General features: G+C 46.9%; 2 protein-coding genes across 6 annotated transcripts; one reads left to right on the top strand and one right to left on the bottom strand.

The window, feature by feature from the left end:
* The first annotated feature begins 3 nt into the window (after positions 1–3).
* On the top strand, positions 4–10,360 carry MTHFR (methylenetetrahydrofolate reductase). 5 transcript variants are annotated; one of them, XM_040533873.1, is made up of 12 exons: positions 4–150; positions 2,409–2,660; positions 3,757–3,995; positions 4,117–4,227; positions 4,392–4,585; positions 5,056–5,306; positions 5,960–6,094; positions 6,363–6,543; positions 6,970–7,152; positions 8,520–8,621; positions 8,855–8,974; positions 9,491–10,360. In XM_040533873.1, exons 2-12 carry the CDS (start codon positions 2,419–2,421, stop codon positions 9,686–9,688), a joined length of 1,956 nt encoding a protein of 651 aa, XP_040389807.1. In that variant the 5' UTR covers positions 4–150; positions 2,409–2,418; the 3' UTR covers positions 9,689–10,360. The 5 variants fall into 5 exon arrangements, with proteins under 5 accessions (XP_040389807.1, XP_040389810.1, XP_040389808.1 ...); XM_040533876.1 differs by having other exon boundaries at positions 60–150; positions 2,409–2,823; XM_040533874.1 differs by lacking the exon at positions 4–150 and adding an exon at positions 200–415.
* C21H1orf167 (chromosome 21 C1orf167 homolog) lies at positions 10,285–25,384 on the bottom strand. The gene is made up of 20 exons (XM_040533872.1): positions 23,593–25,384; positions 23,149–23,192; positions 22,374–22,593; positions 22,031–22,206; positions 21,447–21,541; positions 20,891–21,074; positions 20,443–20,624; positions 19,942–20,128; positions 19,552–19,774; positions 18,779–18,960; positions 18,519–18,615; positions 18,079–18,143; positions 17,797–18,005; positions 16,907–17,051; positions 15,062–15,332; positions 14,386–14,494; positions 13,903–14,134; positions 13,654–13,789; positions 12,775–12,885; positions 10,285–11,736 (listed from the first exon to the last, which is right to left on the bottom strand). Exons 1-20 carry the CDS (start codon positions 24,628–24,630, stop codon positions 11,677–11,679), a joined length of 3,966 nt encoding a protein of 1,321 aa, XP_040389806.1. The 5' UTR covers positions 24,631–25,384; the 3' UTR covers positions 10,285–11,676.
* Between the last annotated feature and the right edge of the window lie 1,612 nt (positions 25,385–26,996).

The raw sequence follows: 26,996 nt of genomic DNA, 5'->3' as shown, positions 1-26,996 counted from the left end.
AGGCGGGGAGGGAGGGGAGCGAGGTGAAGCCGCGGCGCCATGTTGGGTAAGGGAAGGCGCCGGGCACCACGTGACCGCCGCCGCCGGCCCGGCTTAAAGCGCCGCGGGATGGGGCCGCGCGCGGTGCGCAGCGCCCAGCCCCGCCGCGAGGTGAGCGGGGCCCCGGGGAAGGGGGGGGGGGTGGGCGGCTCGTTCCGCCCCCGTAGGGGCCGTGCCGCCGGGTTCAGCAGCTCTGGGGCTGCCCCACGCGCGGCTCGGTCCCTCGGACCCCCGCGGGTTTGCGTGCGCGGGCCACCCCCGAAGTGTCTGCGCGGCCCCGCAGGCGCTGCCCTGGGTGGCGCCGCCCGGCTCAGCGGGGTGCGGCCCTCTGGGGGTCAGCTCCGGCCTGGGGGCTGTGAAAATGCCCCGCGGTGAGGTAAAGCAGCGCCTCGGGGATCGTGTAAACACAGCGGGCGTAGCCGTGCTGGTCCGCGGATCCCTGCCCCGAGCCCGGTGGGGTGGCAGAGGTGGGGGTCACAGGGGAGTGGGAGCGCTGCCCCCCAGCTGCTGGTGTTTCGCTGTCTTATGTATGCTGCGACCGCTTTTGCTGCTTAGAAAGATGCTTTTTGTCTTTACAGTAGCCGCAAGTTTCTGCTAGCAGATCCGCGATGCGTGTAAGCCTAAGGAAGCTGTTCCAAACGCTGCTTGTAGATAAAACTTAAGCAGTCTTTCTATTGTCTGTGTGGTTCTAGATTGCCACCGAGATAAGGAGTTTTCCTCAAGAGAAAGCCTCGCTGCGTAGAGACGTTAATAAGCAAACCTTCCTGCGTGCTGGGTGTTAAATCTCAAGTAGGAAAACCAAAGTCCTGCTTTGCTTTGCCTGAGGGGTTGTAGCACGTTCCTCAGAAATAAGGTAGCGGGAGGTGACCGCACACGGTTCTGACCCGCTAGTTTGATCACCACCCTGTGCTTTGGGATAATTCCCCAGATTAGTGCCATGTGGATGGCAGGCTGTTAACTGTGTACCAGAGGTTGCTTGTGTAGTTGTCAACAGCTGCTGGTTTTACTGTGACCTGCTGTGTTGGTACACGAGATTCGAGACTCCAGGTTTCTCTTGGCACCAGGAGCCCTGCTCTCCTTTCTCTTATCTCCTGCCAGCTGGAGAGGTCCCCAGGTGGTAAAAGTAGACTTTCTCCCACAGGGTTTTTGCTTGATTGCCAGCTCAGTGTAAACAGTAGAAGAAGAGTTCAAAGTCTGCTCGGATGACCCAAACTCTCACAGTTTCTGTAAGGACAAACTGTGCACTAGGTTGTGCAACAATTTCCTCCAAAATAGGCTCCAAGGTTATGTAATGACAGCCTGCTGTTTCCCAGTGACAATTCTAAGCTTTGACTTAGATAAGCAAACAATGCGGATCCAAACTTTATGGCAGCTCTTCTCTAATTAGATGTAATCACTATCTCATTTTCAAGGCATAGAGTGAAACACTTCTGGGAGAAAATATCAAGCAGTTGTGGCCCAGGGAGATAAGTGGAGTTGGACATCCTAGACCCGCTTGTACTTGCAGTGCTGTTTTCCTTTCTGTAAAGCCAGACAAGCACACCTGATTGTTTTACAAGGCAGAGAAGAAAGGGATGGGACCTTGTTCCAAGCAGCCACAATCAGTGAGGAAAGGAACGTGAACAGGGTACCTAGTGAAGGAAATAGCTGAGTGTGTGCGGTGACAAATGCCTGTGGAAAAGATATGTCTAGTGGAGAGCGACTAAAGCTTGGAAATGCAACAGGCTGCCCATGAAGACAAAACAAAAGATAGAATTTGTGGGGATACCCTGTTCCAGACGGGATTCTTTTTTTTTTTCCTGACAGAGGAATAGTTTGTGCATTCTTGTCTACCTGCCACATTAGCACTTGCCCTTATCTCTGCATTGTAAAGAAACACTGCCTTGGGGGAGCAAACAGATGGGAATTTGTGAAGATGGATACAGTTCAAGGGGCAGCTGAAAAAGTCTGCTGGCATGTCCAGCCCAAGACCACAAGATCAAAGACGACCTCAGCTGATGCATGTGGGCATCATGGCTTGTTAGGTTGTAGCCAGGGCAAAAGTGATGTTGACCTGACTGTTCTGAGAACCAAATCTGACCCAGTAGGTACAGAAGAGGTGCATCAGGGTGGCGTGAAGCCAACTGCTATGTTTATTTCCTTCCAGCATGCTCTAAATTGATTGCGTTCTCATTTTGTGTTTTCAGCCGAACCCCCACTGCAGCTTACAGGGAGGGCTAGCAAAAGAAGCTGATTGGTGATTAACGGTGGGCTTGGCATAGGCTTCCTTTTACCTGCTGTCATCTACTGCCCACCCCAGCGCTAACTTCTCCTAGCAGAGATCTATCCTGCCTTATACCCACCGTGCTCCTTGTGTTCCCCTCCTCCAGAGAGCTCACCATGGTCAATGAGACGCAGCATACCTGCAGTGCCAGTTCCAGCTCCAAGTCCGATGGCGGCAGCAGCAGCGGGAGTGAGAGCTCCAAGGACAGCTCACGCTGCTCCACCCCTGTACTCGATGCCGAGCGTCATGAGCGACTGCGGGAGAAGATGCGCCGCCGGCAGGACTCTGGAGACAGGTGGTTCTCCTTGGAGTTCTTCCCTCCACGCACAGCCAATGCTGCGGTCAATCTCATCTCCAGGTGAGGGCTGCAGGGTGGGAGAGGGGACAGATGAAGTGTCTTTGGTGGAGGGCTGGGAAAAAGCTAATGAGGCAGGCTCTGCCCCGTGCTCTGTCTCCCCTTTCAGGTGACGAAGCAGGTAATGGGGCTGTGCTTTCCTGCTGAGGAGGGTAATGGACACCAGGTAACTTATCTTCCTTGGAGGCCCTGAAGAGTTAAGTGTCACAGCGGGGTTATTGAGGGTGCCAGACTGTTCTCCCTCTCACAAGCTCTGAAGACAGAGCAAGGCCACTGTCATGCTCAAGCAAAGTACTAGGCCACAACAGAGCAGACAAGTACCTATTTAAAACAGAAAAATACTATTTTATGGGCAGTGTGCCCAAGTCTCTGGAAAGATTGCTTTCAGAATCATCCAGCTGCTATGGTTTATGCCTCTGTATTACTAAGGACTACAGGTTCAGTCTGAGAGTGATGTTCCCATCTACATGCTAAATGAAAGGTGATAGTTTCCACCAGAACTAAAGGTTCTCCTGGAGCCTAAGCCCCAGGAGCCACCATATACTCAACCTGGAGAAGAAGTTTTGTAATTCTTTCTGTTACTGCTGTGTGCCGGTGCCAGGTCTACTTTAAACAGAAGCTTGTGTTCTGGGCTGGAGCAGGAGAGCAACAAGGTAGGGGGCCTCTTCCATTAGGCACGCTTGGGAACACCACAGAGATCTGGTCCATCTTTCCATATTTGTGGCCTGTATGAGTTAAAGCTGGGAACAGAGGGTTCTGGCATAGCCTTCCATCTCAAAAGGAATGGATTTGCATTGTTGTCTATCAGATTTATCAGTCTAACAGAGCATGCTGAGAGGAAGTTTATTCTACAGGGACAACTCAGCTTGTTTCTTCAAGAGTTTCTAAGCCCTTCCTCATACAGTGTTAAACGATGACTATCCTTAGCAAGTGGCCAATGTGAAAATACTCTTGGCTCAACACTTCTCTTTGTCTCTCCTACTGCTGTCATCCAAGCTTTCTCTGCTTGTTGATGGCATGCCAGCAGTGAGCAAGATATCCCTGGCATAAAGAAGGGAGTCTGCTACCTGGTAAGGTAACGCACCTCTAAAATCCACAGGTTTGACCGCATGGGAGCAGGTGGTCCACTCTTCATTGATGTGACATGGCATCCTGCAGGGGACCCAGGATCTGACAAGGAAACGTCTTCCATGATTATTGCCAACACTGCAGTCAACTACTGTGGCCTGGAGACCATCCTACACATGACATGCTGCAACCAGACCAAGGATGACATCACAGGGCATCTGCAGAAGGCCAAGCGGCTGGGGTTGAAGAACATCATGGCATTGCGTGGAGGTGAATCCTTTTGTCCTAGAGCACTTACAATGCGTAGTGCTGAGGTTGTGTTGCTGTTGCATTCAACTTGGGTAAAATGAAGAAATAACAATTGGAGGAACTGGGTTTATTTTCTTTCCAGATCCTGCTGGTGAGGAATGGGAGGAAGAAGTAGATGGATTCAACTATGCTGTTGACTTGGTTAAGCACATTCGCAATGAATTTGATGATTATTTTGACATCTGTGTGGCAGGTATGTATCTTTCATTGCAGAGTGTGAGGGATATCAGCCCAGCAGTCCTTCTCTGGACCTGGACTGTAAATGACAGCACAATCCGATTGGCTACTTTCTGATTTCTACTGCACTGTCTTGACCGTCAGGGTTTGGCTTTCTTTTTTTCTTCCCCTCCTCCAAAGGCTACCCAAAGGGTCATCCTGAAGCAGAGAGCTATGAGGCAGACCTGAAGCGCCTCAAGGAGAAAGTTCTTGCTGGGGCAGACTTCATCATTACACAGCTTTTTTTCCGATCAGAAACCTTTCTCAAGTTCATGAAGGACTGTCAAGCCATTGGCATCACCTGTCCCATTATTCCTGGCATCTTCCCCATACAGGTGAAATCTAGTAATTCTGGCTCGGGGAGGCAATAAGAACGTTAGGTGTTTTGGGGTCAGGGCCTGAGAGAGGTCTGTAAATACCCTTCAAAACTTTCTGGGAAGTGAGGGTTCTAAATGTGATAGGTCTGTAGGTGGTTCGCCAAATTCAACTCTTAGGCATAAGCTTAAAAGGTTTTCTGTGCCCGTATAGCAAAGAGGGATATAGAGGACAATGGTCTACCAGTCTTGAGTTGTTAGTTGTCATTGTCAGCATGCTGGGCTCGGGCACTGAGTAAAGAAATGGGAAGAAATAACCTCCACTGACATGACTAGGCTGTGTTACCATCTCAGGGATGAGGCCTGAGAGTACAAAATCCAGAAGCCCCCAATTTTAAGTCTCCTGCTACACAATTGAGATGAAATACCTGTGTTACTGGGACATCAGAAAAGGGTCTGGAAAGACTGAAATCCTCTGTATCTTCATCTAGGGTTACCACTCCCTGCGCCAGCTGGTAAAGCTCTCCAAGCTGGAAGTGCCTCAAGAAATCAAAGATGTGATTGAACCCATCAAGGACAACGATGCGGCTATCCGGAACTACGGGATAGAGCTGGCAGTGTCCATGTGCCGGGAGCTGCTGGACAGTGGCATGGTGCATGGGCTCCATTTTTACACCCTCAATCGGGAAGTGGCTACTACTGAAGTCCTTAAGCGCCTCGGCCTTTGGAAGGAAGACCCCAGGTGAGCTGAGTATGCTGGTTTCTTTCAGTTCGTCTTACACATTCCATCTGTTGAAGGCACAAGCAGTGGATGGGTTGTATCTCTGTTCTGCTGTTTTTTTTAAGTATCTTTCTGCATTTAGAAATTCACGGTTCCTGCAGGTCTCTGACAAAAGCTGGAAGAATAGAGTAGGCAGCTGAGGGAAGAATTTTAATCAAGTGGCTTTAAAGTAGCCTGTTCTGGAACTTTAAAACTAAACTCTGCCACTTAGAAGAAACATTCTTTTTGAAGACTCTCAATAGCCCTCTTAAAGGCTATGCGCTTTGTAAGCTCCCACTGCAGATTTCTAGAGTGCTCTACAACTGAGATAGGGAATGGGTTCTCTGAGTCCACAGGCAAGAGGAAGCAAAAGAAAAGGGTTAACTTGTTAAAAATAGCTTCATACAGTGCTTTTCCCTTACCTCATCCCATCTCAGGTGTTAGTTCTGCATTTAACAGACACCTACCCAGCATCTGTGAAGGAACTGAGTGAGAAAAGGTCTTGCATAAAGCAAGAAGAGGTTTGTTCTACTTTTTGACAAATAGAATTCTTCTCATCCCCTGTTCTTTGCTCTCTCCACGGGCCAATTCTCCAGGACAGGCAGCAGATCTTAACTTCCATTTTTTCTGTGCAGGAGACCTCTGCCCTGGGCAGTCAGTGCTCACCCCAAGAGAAGAGTTGAAGATGTTCGGCCAATCTTCTGGGCCTCCAGGCCAAAGAGCTACATTTATCGAACTCAAGAATGGGATGATTTCCCTAACGGCCGATGGTAAGCTGTTAGCCTGTGATGGCAGGGAGGTAGAGGTGCGGTACTGAACAGTTGGTCCTTGTAGCTGGTGTCCTGGGCATGCTTTGGGCCTGGCAGATGAGATGTTTCCTTTAACAAAGCAGTCCCCAGTTGCTTGGATTTGAATGAGGTGAAGAGAACGGCATCAAGATGTTGAGGCTTCTGGTCTGTAGCTGGCTGCGTTCCTCCATCGCCAAATTGGTGCATCTTCTTTAGTGGCCTCTTAATCTTTCATCTGTTCTGCTTACAGGGGTAATTCCTCCTCTCCAGCCTTTGGGGAGCTGAAGGACTATTATCTCTTCTACCTGAAGAGCAAGTCTCCCCGGGAGGAGCTCCTGAAGATGTGGGGAGAAGAACTGACTGGTGAGGAAAGTGTTTTTGAGGTTTTCACGTGTTACATCACCGGAGAGCCCAACAAGAATGGACACAAGGTGAGTGATGGTCCAGAAAGGGCCTGTCAGTGTGGCACAGACAACAGCGCTTACTTCCTCTTGCTCCTGGTATCGCATTGTTCTTTTAAACAAGAATTGGCACTTTCCTATCTAAAAGGATTTGCTGAGATTGTGGCTAAAGGGAATACCCTTACTGCAGGGAATCCAGGAGCCAGAGCTAGGGCTCAACATAAAAGGGAAGCTGCTACAGTAGGACAAGACAGACAGGTCTGCACTGACAGACTATGGAAATCATTCTTAAAGTTGAAAATACCCTGCCCCTTGAAACAAACATGGGAATTCTGTCCTCAGGCAGAAGTGTTCAAGATCACTAGGGCACTTCTCTTCTGGGTTCCTTCAGCGCCCAGCGGGTAAACAAAGGGGGTTGTTGCACACATTGCGAGCCATCCTCTCTCCTCATGGTAGGTTACGTGTATGCCTTGGAACGATGACCCTCTTGCTACTGAAACCAACCTTCTGAAGGAGCAGCTGGAGAAGGTGAACAGACGAGGAATCCTGACTATCAACTCCCAGCCAAATATCAATGGAAAACCATCCACCGACCCCATCGTAGGCTGGGGGCCTAGCGGAGGTTATGTCTTCCAAAAGGTACTGCACTATTCCGGGCTAGGTTTGGTTTCAGTTTTGTAGGGAGGTCCTAGGCTTTCACCCAGATAATACTTCTGGTTCCTTATTCTAATGCCTTCCTGCTGAGGTAATGAAAAGCTCCTCTGGTGATTTGAGACAGATTATGTCAACTCTGTAGCTTACGTAACTGGGGTTCTCTCTCACTTAAACAATTTCTTGTTTTTACTCTTAGCAAGTAATTGGTGGTAACTACTTTTCCAAAGCAGAGCTATGACATTTTAGATAAAAAATAAGTGCCTGCCCACTGCAGCTGATCCCATTCAGTGATGCAAGAAGCACTCAGGTTTTTCAAATAATAGGAATCAATGAGGTAGTATCTCTACCATCCAGCTTCTCATGGTATTAACAGGGTATTTAACTTTTCCATCTGTCCTTCTCTAAGGCAGAGTTCTCCACCAACTGCCTCTACTACAGCACTACTGCTGTGCTGTTCAGACAGCTGCCAGGTTACTTCTCTGGCCTGCAGGTAGCTTTATCTCCCTTGTCTGCCTCCTACTGTCATGCATTTTCAGGCCCTACAGCCTTGCTACTAATGGCTGTGATAGGAATCTCCGGCATCAAGGTAAATGTCAGGCAAGTGGCCCATACTAGGGAACAAAGCAGCTCTGTTCAAAAGGGATTCAAATTGCTGAAACCATGAAACAAGCAGATGGTAAATGCAGTTATGTTTCCAAAAAAAAAAAATTCCCCTGAGGTGAGGGGAAATCCATCATCTCACACAATAGCCAGGAAATGGGGGGAGGGGAAGCAGTTGTTGAGAGCAGCCAAGCACAGAACAGCAGTAGATAGGGCAAGTACAGAATTCGATTGGATAAACTCACTGGGAGGACTGGACAATAGATGAGACAGGACAAAGGAGAGGGTGTGCTGGAGAGCCCAGCTGAGACCCCAGACTTCTGCTCCTGCTAGACTGGGTTGCCTTGGCCAGACAGACCACACAGAACAGAAGTCCAGCTCAGGCCTCTTCCAAGCGCTCTGGCACAGGCTGCTTTCCAGGCCCAGCAGCTACGGTTACAGTGCCTGGAGCATATCCCAGCCTGTCTGCTTACATGGGTGCAGAACATGAAGCTTGTAGCTTTCCTTAACTGGCTGTTCCTGGGCTGTTACCTCTGTTCTCCATTTTTTTTCCTCCCATCTCTCTTACTAATTTGCTTTACCCTTTGCTCAAGTCTCCTTTGTAGTGCATGTTTCTGAAGATGGACATGCAAGTCTTAAGCTGCCTGGTTTCTAAGCAGCACAGTCTGCAGCTATTCTTTTGGTTGCCTGTATGTATCCCAGCTCTGCCTTGAGTTAAGGCTCTTACTCTTTTCCTTTCCACATCCCCACAGGCCTACCTAGAGTTCTTCACCTCCAGTGAGATCGTCACGGCACTGCTCAAAGTGCTGAAGAAATATGAGTCGCGGGTCAACTACCACATTGTCAATGTCAAGGTAGGTAGGCTGCTGTTTACAGGATACTTTCACCACCTTGGGAGAGAGGCAAATAGCAAAGATTCAGACATCCCCAGGAACAAAGTGCAACATGAAGGGAGGGGAAAGTGAAACAAGTCAGCTGTGACCCGAAGCAGCCATCTGATCTCTTAACAAGGACAGGATAAATGTACTTGCTGACTCACTCAATCCTTCCTCCAGCAGCTGCTTCAAAGATTTTCTTTCCTTTGCAGGGCCAGAATATCACCAATGCTCCTGATCTACAACCCAATGCTGTCACCTGGGGCATCTTCCCAGGCAGGGAGATCATCCAGCCCACTGTAGTGGATCCTGTAAGCTTCCTCTCCTGGAAGGTGAGTCCTTCCTGCTGCTAGATACATTGCTGTGATACCCTGGAAATTCAGAGCGTCTGGTTTATTTTCAGTCTATAACACTTATTGCAATTGAGGACTGTTGTGACATTAGCTTGCCGTGGTCTAGATATCATTCCTCCTGCTCCCTCAGGGTATGCAGAGCTTTGCTCTAGTGAGAGCTTTTCAGAGAAACTCTGTACCGAGGGGGCTGGGGAGTGCATTGTTGCTGTACTAGTCCCCAGAGCTCTGAGCAGTAGCTCTCCCTCCCCTCTTACACGCACAGGGGCAGTATTGAGCCATTTTACTGCAAGCGTGCCTCATTCAGCTCTGAACAGTTGTGCTTGGGGCACCTCCCACTGACTGGAAAGCAGGATGCTCCTTGCTCAGCTCTTGCCCTTTTTACTGAGAAGAAACAAGCCCCAGGCTTGCCAGGCGTGTGTGATGCAGTTTTTCCCAAGTGAGATAGAATAAAATGTGCATGACACCCCTGCAAACATCTCTCTCTTTCCTTGGCAGGATGAGGCCTTTGCTCTGTGGATTGAGCAGTGGGCCAAGCTCTACGAAGAGGAGTCACCCTCTCGCATGATCATCCAGTACATCCATGACAACTATTACTTGGTCAACCTCGTGGACAATGACTTCCCTCTTGAGAACTGCCTCTGGCAGGTTGTGGATGATACTTTTGAGCTCTTGAACTCTCCAACTCAGCAGTGAAAATTCTTCTAATCCCTTATTTTTTCCATCCATTCCCTGACTGTAGGGAGCCAAAAGGCAGCTCCTGTTAGGATGGTGGACCATGCACTCCTAAACACCATGAGCAGCTCTGCTCAGAGCCGGGCAAGCTCTCAGATATATACCCACACTACATCCTCTGTCCCCAACACAAATATTCCCTGACCTCCTCTTACTGAACAGCAGCCAGAACCCTCTGAACTTCTGAGGTGAGGATCCAGACTGAGCTTAAAGGCTAGTTCTGCAGGATGGAAAGGTGCTAATCATGGCTATGTTGATTATAACATAGGAGAACTCTAGTGCATCAATGTGGTACAACTTAGTGGGATTCTGGTAACATTCTCATGCCAGATACACTGCCTTGGGGGCAGAAACACTCCTGTCAGCAGTGCCTATGCAAGGAAAATATTTCAGTGGTTACCAACCCTTCAAAGAAGCTCAAGCTGCTTTTATATTACACTCCGAAGATATATTGCATCATAACTGATGATCTCTCTTTTGTGCTCACTCCAGAAGACGGTTCAAATTTTCCAACTTTTCTACTTAACTCTCTTACTATAGTTCCTGTTTTTTTTTTAAATAGGAAATATATGAATTTCACTTCTGGATGAGACCAAATAGGAATCACACTATTTCAATAAACTACATGAATACGCCTGTCTCTTGTTCTAGATTAGATGCTTGTAAGCAGTCCAAAGAATAATGTTGTTTGCAAACTAATTACACTGGCACAAGGGAAAGTTTTATTAAAACAATTGGACCTAGGCCTATTTTGCTTCCATTTTCAACACATGCCCTAAATAAAGTATGGACGAAGCTCTGGTAGAGCCAAGAAAACTTAAGTCTTAAAATTCAGTGAAAGCAACCAGCTATAGCCTCTGGCTCAGTTCTGCAAGGCCATGGGAGGTGTAGTCCTCCAGTACCAGTAGGGAAAAATAACCTAATCTTTCTTGACCTAATGACTCTAGTAGCCTTAGGCCTCACAACATTGAAATGAGAGGCTGTGGGGGCTACACTGTGCCCTTAACAATCCTGCCAAGCTACCACGGGCTAGGAAAAACAAGACCCTGGGGCAGTTCCCAGTGGGATTTTAAGATCCCTGCCAAGCTGCAAGCATCTCTTTCAAACAAGCAAGGAAGAAAAGCCTTTTCCAAAGTCTTTAGACCCTCTCATTACAGCTGTCTGAGACTGGGCTCATATATCCAGGGTAATTACAGGGCATCAATCACAGGAGCAAGTAATGGCAAGGTTGTGGGGTCAGACACGCCTGTCTTGCCTCAGCAAAGCTTTTGGTGCTCAGCTGTTCCCAGCAGGTTTCTTCATCCCTAGCCCATTCAGCACAGAAAGGAACCAGCAGGAAGCAGTCAAGAGGTTGGCCACCCACTGAAAACCTTAATGAAGAGCTGATGGACTTGGGGAGGGGGTGGGGGCCATAGGAGAATTCCCCCACCTACAGGAAGAGCCAAATCTAAAAATAAAGGGCTATGTTCACACTGACAAAGGACAGGCCAAACTTTGCAAATGCTACATCCTGTAGAATCCAAAGGCACGCTCCTGCTCACCTCTCTAAGACCAATGTGCTTGCTTGTTCCCATGCACAACACTAGGCTTTCATCTAGCAAAAAAAAAAGATGAAAGGGAGCTCCTATAAGGTGTTTTTTGACCTTTAATCAGAACTCCAACAAAATCAGGGTCTAGAAGAGAAGGAGATGTAATCTCACAACAAAAGGGAGTAAGTTTAAGTTTGTGGCTGTAGGGAAGTACGGTATCAGTCCTTTAAAGAGGACTTTTCACTAGGTACCATCTCTTCTTGGTTGTCCTTTGGCTATCACACTTCTTGCCTGCAGCACTGTTTTTATGTGAGTAGAGCATGTGCTGCTTTCTTGATTGCAACGGACCAGCTCTTTGTTGTGACAGCCAGCTGTATCCTCCGCTCCTGAAATGAGCAGCTGCAGACAGGCCCCCACCATTCAGCGGTGTCCTTTGTCCTTGAGCTGGAATGCTGTTAGCTGGCGCCACCTTCCAAAGGCCTTAAATAGAGTGGACAAATCAAATACTCAGGTTACCCATGAGGGAATGCAGCCACCCTCACAGTATCCATGAACACAGCTTTTCCTCTAGCACTGGCCATACCAACTGCCTCACCATTCAAGGAGAGCCCTCCCCTGTGCCCCTTGTGTAGTTGTAGCCAACAAGGCAAGTGGAGAGTACAAATCAATGGGACAATGCCCTCCATTTCAGTATTTGCTCATTTTGTTAAAGGAAGACTTAATCCTGCATGGCTCTTTGGGAAGCAAAGGAGGGAACTGGCTATTTGAGATCTTGGGCTTGGCCTGCTCACTCAAATTTATAGTTATTTGCCTGACCCTGGGTGCAAGTCACCACAGCCTTCCTGCAACAACGTGGAGCCTGTTTCTTCCCTGAGTGGACTCTTGAGAGGCAGCGGATTAGTGGATTAACATCTGATAACACTGGGGAAGGGGCACATGTCAGGGAAATTGACTGCTGGCACAAAGCTGCGACTAACAACCAAAGATGAACCCATACAAAGCTGGAAGCTATTTCCCTTTGTAAAGGACAAGCCCCATCTCTTGATGTATTCAACTCCTCCTTACAAAAGCGCTTTGTCTAGGGAGAGAGATACAGGGAACACCAGTTGTCCCTTTGGGGTGCTTGTTGGTCAGTCACGGAGCCTGTCACCTTCCACATTTTGGTTGCTTGGTAAAGGCACAAACCCAGCCACAGAGTAAGAGGAAGCTGTTTCCCACACAACAAGATGCCATGAGTGTCTAGGATTTGGTTCACATTCCTCAAGCAACTGGCAGTTCGTGGTTAATTTTCTGACATGACACTTTACAGGAGCAAGAGAAGAAGCATGTGGGCCCACACAATATCCCTACATTCTGTTTCACCTTCCAGGCAGGAATAAGTAATAGCCCTCTTTAGAGAGGTTTGCAAAACTGCATTTGGTGTCCTGAGCTAAACCTTTTAACCCTTGAGACAGTGCAACTGTTAGGTGCCTTGTGTCAGAGGACTATGTCAGAACAGAAGCAGTCCTAAGTGCTTACCTGGGACAGTAAGCTCCTGGCTTCTACTTCCAAGAAGTTCTGCACCACACAGCTTTGTAAGTATCGTCGTCTCCACGCCCTCCAGGCTTTTTCCATCAGCCGCTGCTGGTCCTGCCAGGAAGAAAGGCAGTATACAGATTAGATGGACTCTGGCAGACAAACCACCTCACTTCCATCTAGTTCCACCTTGCTTCCAGTTGCTTTCCCAGTACTCTTTTGAATGACTTTGCATTGCTAACAAACAACGAACAATGCTGGCTGCTACCAAAGCTCTGGCTGAATTACCATCTACTGCAAATATTGTGGCTAATTAAGTTACAGCACCCTGGGGCAAGGATGGTGCCCTTTTAAGAGACACCATGCAGCTCCTCAGTGACTATGTATGTGCTACACATGCCTCACATCACCTTGTCCCAGGGGCAGGTCAGAGCACATCATCTCACAGAGTTCGTGACCAGGAAGCCAGACAGACCATGGGTCTGTTCCACAGGTGGCTGGGGCCTGAGCAGAACGGGAGACCACACGACATCCCTCAGCAGGCTGCAGGCTCCAGAGGGATGCTCAGGAACACAGGCTGCAATACTTGCTATGGACTTTTTGCACGGGCTGCAGACAATCTGTACAAATCCTGTCTCAGCCTCCTGTCCGTAAGATGGAGCAAAGCACAACTAAATAGCTGGGTACGCCAGTTTGCCATGCGGGCTTTTAAAGAGAAATCCGGTAAAAATAGCCACAGAAACAAAAAGGGATTTCTCATGCACACTACTGCGTGTTAAATGCCCAGGTCTCACCTCCTGGGACAAAGTGAGGCTACGAGCAAAGCAGGCTTGCCCAGTAACATCCATCATTGCCACCCTCGGAGCAGTACCAGACACTCACCAACACTTGTGCCAGCATCACCGCCCTGCTGGCTTCTTTCCATTGATGCCACCCCCTTGCCAGACAGCGCAGCCTCCTGCCACGCTGGCACCGGCGCAGCATCACTGTGCGATGCCACCACCTCAGATACTTCCTCCTATAGGCAAAGAAGAGAGGAAAACAATCTTTATCAGCCCAACAGGGTTCAGAGGCAAGTCTTCCTCCGGAGGCAGCACAAAGATGAAACTCAGAGCCCTCCACTCTGCTTACCCAAGCCTCTTCTCATCCCGCTTCTCAGAGTCCACCTCTGCTTTATTCTCCTGGATCCCGGCATGTGCAGGAATAGGTCCTACCAAGCCATGTCTTTCTAGCAGCTGAGGGAGCAGCAGCCTTTCAGCTCTTGTTTGGTTTCTGTAGATCACCAGCCAACGGTGAACAGCACTGGGAAAAAGCCCAAAGAAGGAAGCTAGTGCTGAAGCCTTTTCTCTGCACCCTCTCCTTTCTAGCAAAGGAAAAAAGAGATCACACAAGAGTTAACAGTGGAGCTAGACAGAGAGATCAGAGCTGTCATGAACCATCAGTCCTTTGGCCACTAAAGCCAGAAGCAATTCACAGTCAAAATTTGAATGCCTTGAGAACATACTTCACAGAGAAATCCCCGTCATTTGGCTGGCAAACACTGCTGCCCTTCCTCCTCACTCGCCCTCCCCATATGGTCCCATGAAAGGAAGAGAAAAGGGAGCATCTGCTTACTTAGGGACCAAGACAGAGACATCTTCCTGCTCTTCCTTGCACCTATCAGGGTACTGCATTGCCGTGAGCACTGGGAAAAAGCAGCTGTTTTTGTCCAGTAGTTGCAGGCCTGCAAACAGAATTAACACAGCTGCAGCCAAGACTGAACACGTGCACATACAACACAGACACACAAACTAGCTTTAGAGGTACATTTATGTTCATAACCCTGCAGGTAGTTTAATGTGCTAGACCCCAGGCTAGAAACTGTACAGATGAGATCCCAGCAGGACTGAATCAGCCCTTCCAAATCAATCCAGCTCCTTGTGGTTTACTGGCTGTGAACCTTTTGAAATCGTATGCACCTCTGACAGCTCTGCCTGCTCTGCAGGGGCAGTGATTATCCCGTCTCATCTTTGAGCAGAGAGGAAGGAGTGCACTTGTCTCTCTGGTCAAAGTGTCCCCGTTCTTTAATGCTGCGATCCAGATGGTGGCTGCAATCAGTACCAGATTATGAAGTTGTGTGCACAGTCTGTAAAGAATTTCAAGGCAGAGACTAAGCAGTCACCACAGTCACAAGTCCAAACAGGTTTTCTGATGAGCCCTGTCAATGCATCTCAGGGCCTAACAACCCACCATAGGCTTCAGAAGAGAACAGGGCGTTCTTAATTGTCTCATAGGGCCCTTCCTCTCTTACCTGTTTCACAGCAGCCACAGACCCTAGGCGAAAGGCTTGCCGTCCCCTCGAGGCCAGTCGCCAACGGTGACAGGCTTTAGCCTGAGAGCGTCCCTGCCACTCGTGGTTTCTCTCCTCTCTCAGCACCTGCTGTTTAGCTGTCAAGAATTTCACCCTCCACTCAGCAAAGCTTGCTATTAGGAGATGGTGCTCTCTGACTCTTTTGAAAAAAGAGAGGGCTTCATGCTGCCTCAGTCTATAGGCAGTGACCTGGACCCAGATGATTAGGCACCTGGAAAATAATACAAACACAGGAGAGTGGCAGATACTCAAAGTCACATTTCTGATACAGCACTGAACAGACTATGGACCAAATTCTACTTTTTCAACCCACTGTGTAGTATCACATACACGTGATCAAAGCAAGCATAAGAGCATTCAACAAGAAAACGGGCTGTTCCTTGTTACTCCATCTGCAATCAACATTTATGTATCTTTCTTTGTGTTATGTACCTTCCAGTTCCTTGTCCTTGGGAGCTATAAGCCCAGACTCCTTGACTACAATTGCTTTCTGCTAAAAAATTCCCCTCCTTTTACTTCAGTTTCCCAGAGCTGGTACTTCTAATTCCTTGAAGCCCAAGAGTATGACTGCTTCCTTCTGGTCATTTTAGCATTTCTGCTCTTCAAACGCCCCTTCAAACTGAATGCAATGTTATAACATTTTACCTTTGCTGACATAACAAATGCTTTTCCCAGGCTGCCCTGCCACTACACCTAGTGGATCCGTCAAAAAAAAAAGTCAGTCTGATCTTTTTCTGTGCCAGCAGCTGATCTTTAAGATAATGCATTATAGACGAAAGCTTTTTCTTATGGAATGAGAATAAAACTGCCGAAACCTCCTTCAGCACAGATCACAGCAGACTCAGTTAAATCTGCTTGCTGTAAAGCAAGGCTGGATTTGAGTTAGCAGCTTGTTGTGAAGATGCAGATTTTCATCTTTTTCTTGCCTGAAACAAAAGAAGGACCTGCCATACATGGGATATATGGCTAGAAAAAATACATCTTTATGCAGACAATTTTATGCCCCCTTCAATTTTAGAAAGAAAAAAAAAATTCTACAGAAGGAGTTACTATTAACATATCAACAGCACTGTAAATCCACACCTACTATAATTTCTCCTATATCTTATACGCTGATACAAGAATGGCCCCTTGTGCAACCCCAGAAGCAAATCTGCTTTTAACTCCTGGCTTGTCCTTTTGGTTCCTCATTCCACTCGGGCCTTCATTATGCAAATTGCCCCACTGCACCATAGGGCAGAGGTGTAAATATCTTCTGCCTGGCAGGCTTCTCTGAAGATAATCTATTGCAGGTTATCCTAGCATGAAAAATGTACCCCTCAGAAGAGGGGGGGCTCAGCCCGTACCATGTCCAGGCTGACTGGTAAACTGATTAATTTACTGATGTCCAGGTGAGAAATTAGAAGCTCTCTCTCAAAGGAGAGCTCAGAAGGAAGATTAACGATGGAGACATACTCCACAGGAAGGAACAACATTAAGGACTTCTCTGAAACACACTTCCTGCTAGGGTGCCCCCACACAGACTGATTTGCAGAAGAAAATGCAATTGGGTGAGGGTGAGCATAAAACCTAGACACCACAGCCATTAAGGTTTTTACTTTTTTTTGTAGTTGTTGCTTTTTTTTGTTGTTTGTTTCTTTTTTTAATTACAGAAGCTCCGCTCATGCACAAGTTAACAGTACTTTCAAACCCAACCTCTGGTCGAAATATACAGGATCCACTCCTGCATAAATTGCTTTTCACTCACAGATTCCCTTGGAAATGCTTCAAAGGCAGGAAACAAACCTGCGCAGGAGAAGACGCTCCCAGAATAAAGCAGCATTTTTCAGTTGCCTTGTTTGGCAATACCACGTCTGCAGGATCAACCTCTTCTTCTTCTGGTGGCTGTGCTGAACCCATCGTTGCTGCAGCTCTCTCATAGCACAATTCCCTGCGAGAAAACAAAGGAGCTTGCTGAGCTGAGTCCTACTTCTTTCCCCCACCCTCCATCACAGAGTCCAGACAAGAGCAGAAAATACACCTGCTACAAATACCGAATTCGACCATACTAAGATTTCTTCTCTCTTTAGCAGCTGAAAAGACTATTCAGTTCACCTTTCCCCGAGCTGGTTTTTGTTCAGGAAGCAGTGTCAGACCTCCTTCATTTTTTATTTCCTCTTCCAAGCAAGGTATCACAGATCAACTCCACTCTCATCCACAAGGCAGTTTAACATCAAAAATTGTGAGTGCTCCCTCCCCGGCACAGTATAAGTATTTAACACATTTAAAGTACTTGGAATCCCTTGAGGGACATGATCATGACTGTTAAGCAGTCCCTAAAGATACATCCTGCTCCCACTGAAGCAAAGCCTGACAGTTGGATCTGAAGAAACATGTTCAAGTTCACAGTGCAGCACAGGAACTGCATTTAACTCCCTAGCTGCTAAAATGCACTACTTGATCGTTCCTCTGGTAGTGCAGGTAAGTGAGATCTGCCCCTTCTCCAATCAGACTCCCAAGGATAATCAGTTCCCTAGCATAAAACAGGGCAATAAGGTGCTCCCTAGCCCCTGGACTAGTGTGCCATTCCAGATGAGCAGTGCAGAGTTACAGCCAGAAGCAGGCGTTTCTCCATCCCAGCCATTCCCAGTGTTCTCATACAGAGAGAAGTGCTGCTGTAGGATGGGGTAACTCACTTTGACAGTAGGAATGCCAACACCACAGAGCATCAGCAGTCATCTGCTGGATGTGACACCTGAATCTCTGGTCAGCTTCCACTTTCTGGACCAGTCTCTTCTTCCACAGGCTGAACGCCATCTGGCAGCAATGAACTTGATGTTTAAGGGCTGCTGCTGCTTTTTGTTTCTGGTTTTCCGCAGCCCAGTGGTGCCACCTGAGAAAGACTCTGAGAAAGACAGAAGTCACTGGAGTAACTGTAGGAACAACTCAGATTCAGAGATGACCAGACAATGAAGTACCTCTGCACGCAGGATTTCTCTGCTTGGTGCCAGCAGCTCTTCACATCCCTCTCAGAATTGCAGTCCTGTAACACAGAAAAGCAAAGAGATCCTGAACTCCTACTTGGACACAGTCACTCCATGCAGCTCAGCCCATTCTTGCTGCTGTGCCTTCTGTGAAAGCTGACACTTAATTCCCTGTTGCTAACCCCCTCACACCACACGTACGTCCAAACATGAGGGCCTAACATCCATTTTAAATTCTAGATATATGGCCAACTTCCAATTCAACTAGAAAGTGGAAGGGAAGAGCTGCCCTGAGAAACGTCTCAATTCCCCAAGCCTTCTGTCTGAACACAGGAGAAGAACAGTGATATCTTCCATCTGCTGATACTGAAACCCAAAGGCTCTTTGCTAATTCAGGCTATGCAAAAAAACAGTTGTGTGTTTTTCAGCTTCACCTCTTTCCACGCAGAGTTACCGATGAGCGGCTGGACATTACTGTCTGGATTCTGCAGTGCCAAAGACTGGAACTGACCTCCCACAAACCAGTTTTCTCTGTGAGACAAAAGCATCAGTCAGAACAGGTAGAGAAAGAAGAGAAAGTATCTGGAAGGCTGCTGTGAGATGACATGAGTGACTAGCCAGAAGGAAGGAATTCTGCCAGACCAAACAAGGGGCCACTTCCAACAGCATCCCCAGGAACCAGGCTCCAACTCACCTAGATCCACTACTTCGTGAAGGGAAAGAGGCCTGCAAGTACAACTCCCCATCGAGCTCAGCTGGCAGCTCTGGACGCTGGTGCAGTTGCAGAAAAGAACTGTAACATGGCACACGTGTCACATCTTCAGCAGTCACAATGGAAGAGCAGCTCTGCTGGCTGCTGTCACTAAAGCTGTATTCCTGTATGCATGGAGAGAAGAACATGCCATGAGATGTGTCCTTACAACGGAATCACTCAGCTAACAGTTCTAACCATATAATTTAATCCTCTTTTCAGCAATCCAGAATACTTCCAAAGGAACTGCAGGCTAGCAAGGGCAGCTCTGGAGTGCAAACATCCTTGATGGGAAAGTTATTTCTGTACTACTCTGGGAATGGTTAACCCCAAAACAACACAGCAAACCATCACTGAGGCAGTGCATATGCCCATTTCCAGTTTTCACAGTGATAAGACTTTTTTTAAAATCTCACCCTTTCCACATTGCAGCCACAAACAGGAACAAATACACAAGAGAACCACACTAGCTCAGCTGCTCCCCATATCACTAAATGATGAAGTAGGGAACATGCAGAGAGAAGTGACTTTACAATTTCTGATGACACAAACTCCAGGGCCCCACAGGCTGAGGGCTCTTCGGGCCTAAATACTAAGCACAGTTTCTTAATAACAGTCCCATGTTGAAGCAGAAATTTTGAAAAATTTCAACAATACAATATATCAGATCAGTCTGAATGTAGGGGCAGAGATGCCCTGTATCAAGACATCCTCACCTTTTCCAGTGAGCTTTGAGAAGTGAGAGTAGCTGGAGCGCTGCTGTGGAAGCCAGAAGATGTTGAGAGGTCCTCACAAAACAGCAAGGCAAGAGGTTCTTCACAGACAGTCCCATGAGAGTGCTTAGGACTTGGTTCAATTGTCTTCAGCATGAGAAACTTTTGATGCCATACTTTCAGAGCTTTTCTGAGTCTATACTGCTCCAGAGCCTGAGTGAAAGAACTGAGACAGAAGACACTGAGACAGTAAAGTGAATGAAGAGAGATACCAGAGGGGAACACTAGTACAGACATGACAGATAGTACAAGGGGTTTTTCCAGAAGCACTAGTAGTCAAATGGATGCTACCAAAGAGGGCAGAGCTCCAGGAACTGGCTCTTCACCACTCACTCAGCTCTGTGGTGCTCGTAAAGCCTTGCTTTCCACAGCAGATACGCTCTCTGCAGTTTCACCTTCAGGCACAAGTCATCGAGAGAGTAGCCTGTTTTCTCAGGAAACCATCTCCCTGCCGTCCACCGTGGCTGACTGTCATACCTCTCTGTCACAGTCTTATCAGCTACTGAGCTTACAGCTGGTCCTGAACCAGTTACAGAGATAAACAAAAGACAACATTTGTCAGCAGGCATTGATAAGAAACAGTCCAGCTCAGCCCCCAATAGCTTTCTTTCAAGGTTTAAGGCTTCCTCCAGGGTTTATGATACAGAGACCAATGTGCCTATAGTATCACTGATACATCCAGAACAGCTAACCCTCCATCCACTGCCCATTGTATTTGTTAACACCATCTGAGCTTCTATTACCAGGCTATTTTCCTCCACTGTACAAGTGGAGGAGGAATGAGCCTAGGCACCTCCAAATCTTAAGGTTATGCACATGCCCAAAGGTGCTCACCATAATGTTGCCTCCGTCTCAGAAGGAAGAAGTTCACCATCACCTGCTTATTGCTTTCTCTGATCTGCAGCATCTGAACCCACTGCTGGAAGTATTTCCCCAGTGATTCTACTCTGAGATGGGCCAGGTTGCACCTGTAAAGTGCTTTCTGCTCAACAGTCTCCTTCCACACACTGAAGCACCTGAGAAGACCAAAGAAAAAAAGAATGCTGAACCACTGATTTTCTTCAGGACTTTGGCTTCCAGGTCCCTTAAATCAAATTTCTGCTACCACTAAACCGATATAGTCTTCAACCAACAGACACTGCTACATTTATTAACTCCTAAAACAAAAAGAATGCAATGGCTTTAAGACGGAACAATGCATCACTGTCTAGGTTGGCTCCATCATTCCTTGGAGTTTCAGAGTGAATACTTCCCACATTAAAAATACACCCCAGCAACTTACCGGGAGACTAAGTTTCTTTGGATACAAGTTGTCAGTTGTAAAATCTTTTTCATTTCTAAGCATTGGGACCGCCACAACTGGAAAATGTTTCGTAGCCGCTTCTTTTCCAGCAGGGCACGTGCTTCCAGGAGCCTGGCTTCCTCTTTGCTCAGCAGCTCCTTCTGCAGGCACCACAGTCTGAAAGCTGCTATGTTACAGGGCAGGAAGAGATTGACAGGAAGAAAAATAACTTAGAAGATCTTCAGACTAGTTAGTGTCACACAGCAAACATCTCCAGGCTGAACATCACCTGTCTGAGGCATTTAAAGGGCATTTAAGGGAAAAGAGCTCACACTGCTGGAGCAACTGCATCTGCTGCAATTGGACTCATACAAGAAGCAAAGCAAAAGATGTATGGCAGGGCAGGTGAGCCACCCTGTACCGCCAGAGACTGGCCCAGCTATTTGCAGGATCAAGTTCTGAGTCAGGTCAAAGCAACAACTAAGGACTAGCCAAGAAATATAGTAAAAGAGTGATTTCCTTCAAACTGTTCCAAGGCTACGGAACACGTGCTTACCAGCCAGACGTCTCATGTCTCTGATTGCTTGAGCTCTCCAACAGAACTCATCTCCCTGCCTACGATGAAGCTGCGTCCAGAGTTCACTCTCCACCCTGAAAGTCATAAGCATGCTTTAACATCCTTCTGATCAAAAATGCTCACAGAACAGAATCCACAGCTTTACTTCTCATTAGATAGCTCTTTCTGTCTGGACTCGCTCTCCTGCTTTCAGAATCAGCAGGCAGAAGAAAAGGTCTTTTCTTTTGACATATCCCCTGTCCTGCTAGAGATTTTGAGACTGGAATGAAGTGATGCTATTTACACCTGTATCCCATAAACAGATGGTAGCTGAACTCAAGAAACAGTATGGGACTATTTCTGTCAGACAAATCAGACTGAAACACTAGTGCACAGAAGTTCCAGAAGTTCTGAAATAGGATTGTTTCATTCTTAAGAGCTTTAAGTTACTAACTGTTGCAATGTTATCCACAGCAATACATCCACAGACCTGGAAACAAGTTTTCCACAATCTGAGAAAAATTTTGCTGTGTCTGTAAATCTCCACTTGTCTGAGATAACATAAGAGAATCCTCTCAGCTTACCTACAAGCCTGCTCAGCTTCCTTCAAGTATGCTGCTGTAAGCTGGTGCTGAGCTGAGGTTGTCATAGTTGCTAATCTTCCTAATCCAGAACAACCCACTGATGAACTTTGGGTATAAGAATATGGCGCAGGCTGTGGAGCTTGCTTCTTGCCCCTTTTCGCTACAGCTTCATTCCACTGAAGGAGAAACCACAGTTAGAACAAACTGCAAACCACACCACTGAATTTCACACAGGTACTCCTTCCTCCTCCCTATCCAAATACAACTTCTGTCTTCTCTGACCTCAGAAAACATTTCAGAGAACAGAAAATTCATAGCACTATTTCTACTGGCCCATTCTCACCTTGCGGAAGCTGGCAGCTAGCAGAGCCGAGGCATGTCTCTGCTGGGCTACCTCCAGCTGCATCCTCCTCAGGTGCACAGCCCACTGAAAGGCCCCAAGGCCCTTCTGAAGCAGTCGGCGCCTGTAAAGCTGTGTGGCTGCAGCCCTCTTCCAGAGGATGTGGTCCCTCCAGGCTTGGAAATACCTACTTACTATTAGTCTGTCATGTAACTGCTGGAAACTTTGAGAGGAAAAAGAAAAACAAACAGAAGTGATCTCCAGTTAACAGACATAAAAATTAAATGCAGCTAGGAGGTGGCAATCAGACTTCAGCCATCAAGCTGAAAACAAGTATTTCAAATCACTCTAAAGAGTGAAGAACCTGCAGCCTCACACCAAATTAAGGTGTCCATCTCACACACGTCTTATCCACAGATCACAAATTTGAATCCCATCTCATGGATAAGCACAGTTCTTAATCTTCACTAACTCTGCAGTGAGCATGCTAGAATTTGCTGCACTGAAAAGTAACACATACAGTACCAATGCTTTTTCATTGCCACTAACAACCAAGGTTAAATTCAAAGGGATAGAATTTAAAAGATACAGAAATTATTTTTTACAGCACACTATTCTAGACAGTAAACCTTTGAAAAGAAGTAGATGTAGCTCCAGATCTAATAATGGCAGAATGAGGTAGGTTATATCCTAAAACTAGGATGTGGTTCCTCAGCCACTTTCCACCAGTTTTCCTCGCGTTAACTACCAGAGCACACATACAAATTCAATCTTTTACCTTTGCTCATGCACCTTCAAAGACCAGCAGCTGTTCTCTGACACCTGCAAATAAACAGAAAACAGTAACTCACATGATCATTTCACTACCCCACTGTTGAAGACTGTCTTCAGACATTAACAGAACTGGAATTTCAGGACCCTGCAGCTATGCAGAGTGAAAACCAGCTTAATGCTTCCCATCTGCATGTAGATCCTGGAAATACAAACAGGTGTCTACATTCCCAAGATCAACCAAGTGAACAAGCTGGTGTTTAGGAAGATGCACGCAAGAGAAAGATGCACATGTTGGGATGGAGCCGGATCATCACAGAGGAGATTCTGGCCATTCAGTGCCAGAAAACTATAGGACAAGCATCCCCAACACCATTGTGCTTCAGCTCTGCACCTCTAGCAAAAAGCAGTATCTGTCAGCAGGGATGCTACACAGTGAGCACACCCTCACCTCTCTGGAGGCAATTTCCTGTGCCTGGTTCCCTTCTTCACAGTACTCTGGTTCTTGGACATTCTTCTCCACCAAAGGATCTTCAGAGCAGTCAAGATTGGCATCAGCTTCCCAATTCCTCCAGCTGCTTTGGTAGGAGCATTTGTTTCTCCTTCCTTCTCTGCTCACATTCCCACATTCTATGTCAGAATATTCACCAAAGCCTTTTTCAACCTGAATACTGGAAGGGCTGGACTGGCTGTTGCCCACCACTGTCATTCTCCTGGCTGCTTGTGATGTAGAGTCACAAACCTCTTCTAACACTTTGCTGGACTCAACAGGAGGTTCACAATTGTTGACTTCTGCAGATCTAATACTAAGCTGCTGTATTGGTCTAAACTCTTGATCTCCAGAAGGAGAAGCGACTCTTAAACACACTTCCCTTGGAGTCCCATACACGGCTACACCAACATTCATCTGAGCTCCCTCAAAACACGTTTCCAGTGACACCTGCAGACCCTCAGGATACGGGCTGACTGGAAGATCTTTTTTCCAAGGTATAGGACATGCGAATGCCCCACCAGATGTCTCTTTAAGAGCCTTTTCAGAAGAATGAATTTTTGTATGAACACAAAGACCACCAGTTTCTTCTGGAGTTGACTTTGCCTGGGACTGGCATCTGAAGTGAGGGGAGCAGTTGTTGGAGGAATGTGCTTTTGTATCCACAAGCCTGCCAGAGCCCACCTCAGCAGACAGTCTTTCTGGCCAGATGTCACCTGAAAGTTTTGTTCTCCACATGCTGGAGTCAACACACCCACATCCATGAGAGACAGAGATAGGTTCAGCATGACTCAAGTCCCTTGCCACTGCATCAAGGCTCCAGCCTTTGGCAAATGGGATGCTCCATTTCAACCTTGCCTGAGCAGCACTGTTTTTCGCTCCAGCTAGCTGCTCTCCTGTGCTCAGGGTACTAGAAGCTGAATCATCAGGAGCAAAGCACAAACTGCCACTGCCTGGAGGAGAGCTGGGCTCCAAAGGAAGGGAGCCCCGTATTCCCATCAAAACAATTTTTTGCTTCAGACTCCAGACCGAACAGTACAAGCCAGCAGAAATCCGTGACAACTGCAAGAGAGTCTGAAGGGACTCCAAATTAGGTAGACCGAGATCCCCCAAAGTCAGGGCTGAACTATGACAAGCATTCACACTGTCACCTGAGCTCCTTGAAGAGGGACACAGCTCTAATTTGTGTCTACGAGGGGAATCTACAGTACGAAGTGACAAATGTTTATTGACCAGTGAAGGGTTCCCAGGATCGATACAAGATACAGGACGAAGCTGCTGTTTTTCTACTGGGTAGTCACCGTTCTTATTCCTTCCTTCTGAACAGTGATGGTGAGCAGTAGGTGCGGAGCAGGTGCCAACTGCCTTTGCTTTCTGATGGTGTTGCACTGACAAAGCAAGATGGGGAATCCTGTGAGCCACATACTGAGAGCTGTGCTGCTGCAGCCTGAAGCAGAGATTATTCTGCTGCTGGAAGCGGGAACTGGAGAACTGACTGGTGGTGTCCTGGAACAGCTGAGAAGGGCAGGAGAGTATTAGTGTGTATCAGACTGGGCTCGCTCTGCCCAGGTGACAGAGGTGTGGTACAAACCCAGCCTTGTCCTGCTGCCTGGCTGGGAGTTACGCCAAATGCAGCAGCCTCAGGCCAGCGATGAGAAATGTCTACTTGACTTCTAGCACCCAAATACAGATCAACGTTCACATTCTTCTGAATGTTTCTTTGCTCTGAAGAAAAATAAGAAGAAATATAAACAAAGGAGCATGCATATTTCTCATCACATCTTCCACAGTTCGCCATAGGCTTTGGGTACTTTCGTTGTAAGTCTCTTGTCTCCAATTCACCAGCCTTTCATTGATCAGAAATCAAGTTCAGATCTCCTCCACACACATTTTCTCCAAGGCTGGTAGGAATAACAATATCTGGACTTAAGGTACTGTTTAACTGCGTAACAACTGGAAATTTGTTCACAAATCATGTTACAGCCCCACAAAGGTTCAAGGCTATGTAGAGACCAGTTTCTTCTTGTTCACACTACAGGATGAAACTCTCTCTAAATATATAGAGAGAATCCATAGTGTCCCCTAACATGGAAGAATCAGGACATAGACGGGAGGCCTAATTTGCCATTAAGTCAGATGGTTATACATACAAGTCTCATGCAGAACACAGATCCTTAAGTTGCTGCCAATGGGTAAGTGCAATTCAGGGGGACTGTACTTTCATTCCCCCAAATTTTAAATACAAGTTAGCAATCACTCTGTCATTCTAAGCATTCTTTTCCATCTTTCATTTAAAGAATGAAAATGGCATTGTGAAAGACACACCTATGCCATCTTAAAAAAGAGGCAATTTGAAAAGAAAGACAGATTCGCTTATAAAATAAATGCCCATCATCTTTTTCAAATGTACTCAAATAGCAGAAAGTCTCCTTTCAAATTGGAGTCTGTTTCCAAAGCATCTGAGCCTGAGTCATCCCTGGTTGCAAACAGCATGCCTGTGCTCCTCACATACCACAGACCGGGGAGTACACTCAATTGCTAAAGTGACAGTAGATAGTCATGCAACGTTGCAATTATCCCTGGGAACTGCTGTTACTGCCTTTCATGTCAAACGTAGCATGAATGGAAAGATTCCATTATTTTTTAAAGACAAGCAGAAGTTGGCAACTACAGAACAAACAGAAAAAGCACCGATGCCTTCTTTAGGGCACTTACCCTAATGTATAACATCAAAATGTAGCAGATTGGTGATCTGTAGAAGCTGTCCTTGCATCCCAGGAATATCCAGACAACTAGCAATGCATCACAAAGGAATACTATAAAAGATTTTGAATGGTGAAAGGACACGACAGCATCATGCTTATCAGTGCTGTTTTGCTCCATGAGCACCTGAAACCTGGCACCAGACTTTTACTCACAGGAGCCTAGACAATCTATTTTCTTAATAACTAACGCATTTTTTTTTCCCAATTACTTTTCCAGTTCTTTCTGCCAGGTACCAGACCCAATACACTGTCATGATTATTTTAGTGGTTGTTCTTCACCTGACTCATTCCTAATTTCAGTCTCATTGAGACCTGAAAGAAATAGCATCCTTTAAAAAGCAGTTTGTAAGCCTTTCCATAACTGCCAGTCAGGATTTTAACGTAGCCACTTTTAAGCAGTATTTAATCTCACTCAAAAGGCAAAAAGATTGTTATGAAGTGCTTTTCAAAATTTCCTCTGAGGCCAAAAGAGATATTCAAGGCAAGCTGTGTATTTTGCAAACTGCAAAAATCCACAACCTACGGATTTCACGTTGTTTTTAATGTTTCCAGCTAAAGCATTTAACGCATGCTTACTATTTACAGTTTACATTGTGCAGC

The sequence above is a fragment of the Cygnus olor genome, chromosome 21, assembly GCF_009769625.2.
Source record: "Cygnus olor isolate bCygOlo1 chromosome 21, bCygOlo1.pri.v2, whole genome shotgun sequence".
In the NCBI taxonomy this organism is placed as follows: domain Eukaryota; kingdom Metazoa; phylum Chordata; class Aves; order Anseriformes; family Anatidae; genus Cygnus; species Cygnus olor.
Note: the sequence above shows the minus strand (reverse complement) of the source record. Positions and strands in the feature narration are given on the sequence as shown.

Excerpts from the sequence above, each read along its gene's own strand:
- MTHFR (XM_040533873.1), top strand. The coding sequence starts at position 2,419 with ATGGTCAATGAGACGCAGCATACCTGCAGTGCCAGTTCCAGCTCCAAG. Across the intron at positions 2,661-3,756 it reads GCGGTCAATCTCATCTCCAG|GTTTGACCGCATGGGAGCAG; the intron begins GTGAGGGCTGCA and ends TAAAATCCACAG. Across the intron at positions 6,095-6,362 it reads GATTTCCCTAACGGCCGATG|GGGTAATTCCTCCTCTCCAG; the intron begins GTAAGCTGTTAG and ends TTCTGCTTACAG.
- C21H1orf167 (XM_040533872.1), bottom strand. The coding sequence starts at position 24,630 with ATGGGAATACGGGGCTCCCTTCCTTTGGAGCCCAGCTCTCCTCCAGGC. Across the intron at positions 22,594-23,148 it reads TTGAAGGTGCATGAGCAAAG|TTTCCAGCAGTTACATGACA; the intron begins GTAAAAGATTGA and ends TTCCTCTCAAAG. Across the intron at positions 18,961-19,551 it reads CTCAAAGCTCACTGGAAAAG|GAATACAGCTTTAGTGACAG; the intron begins GTGAGGATGTCT and ends CCATGCATACAG.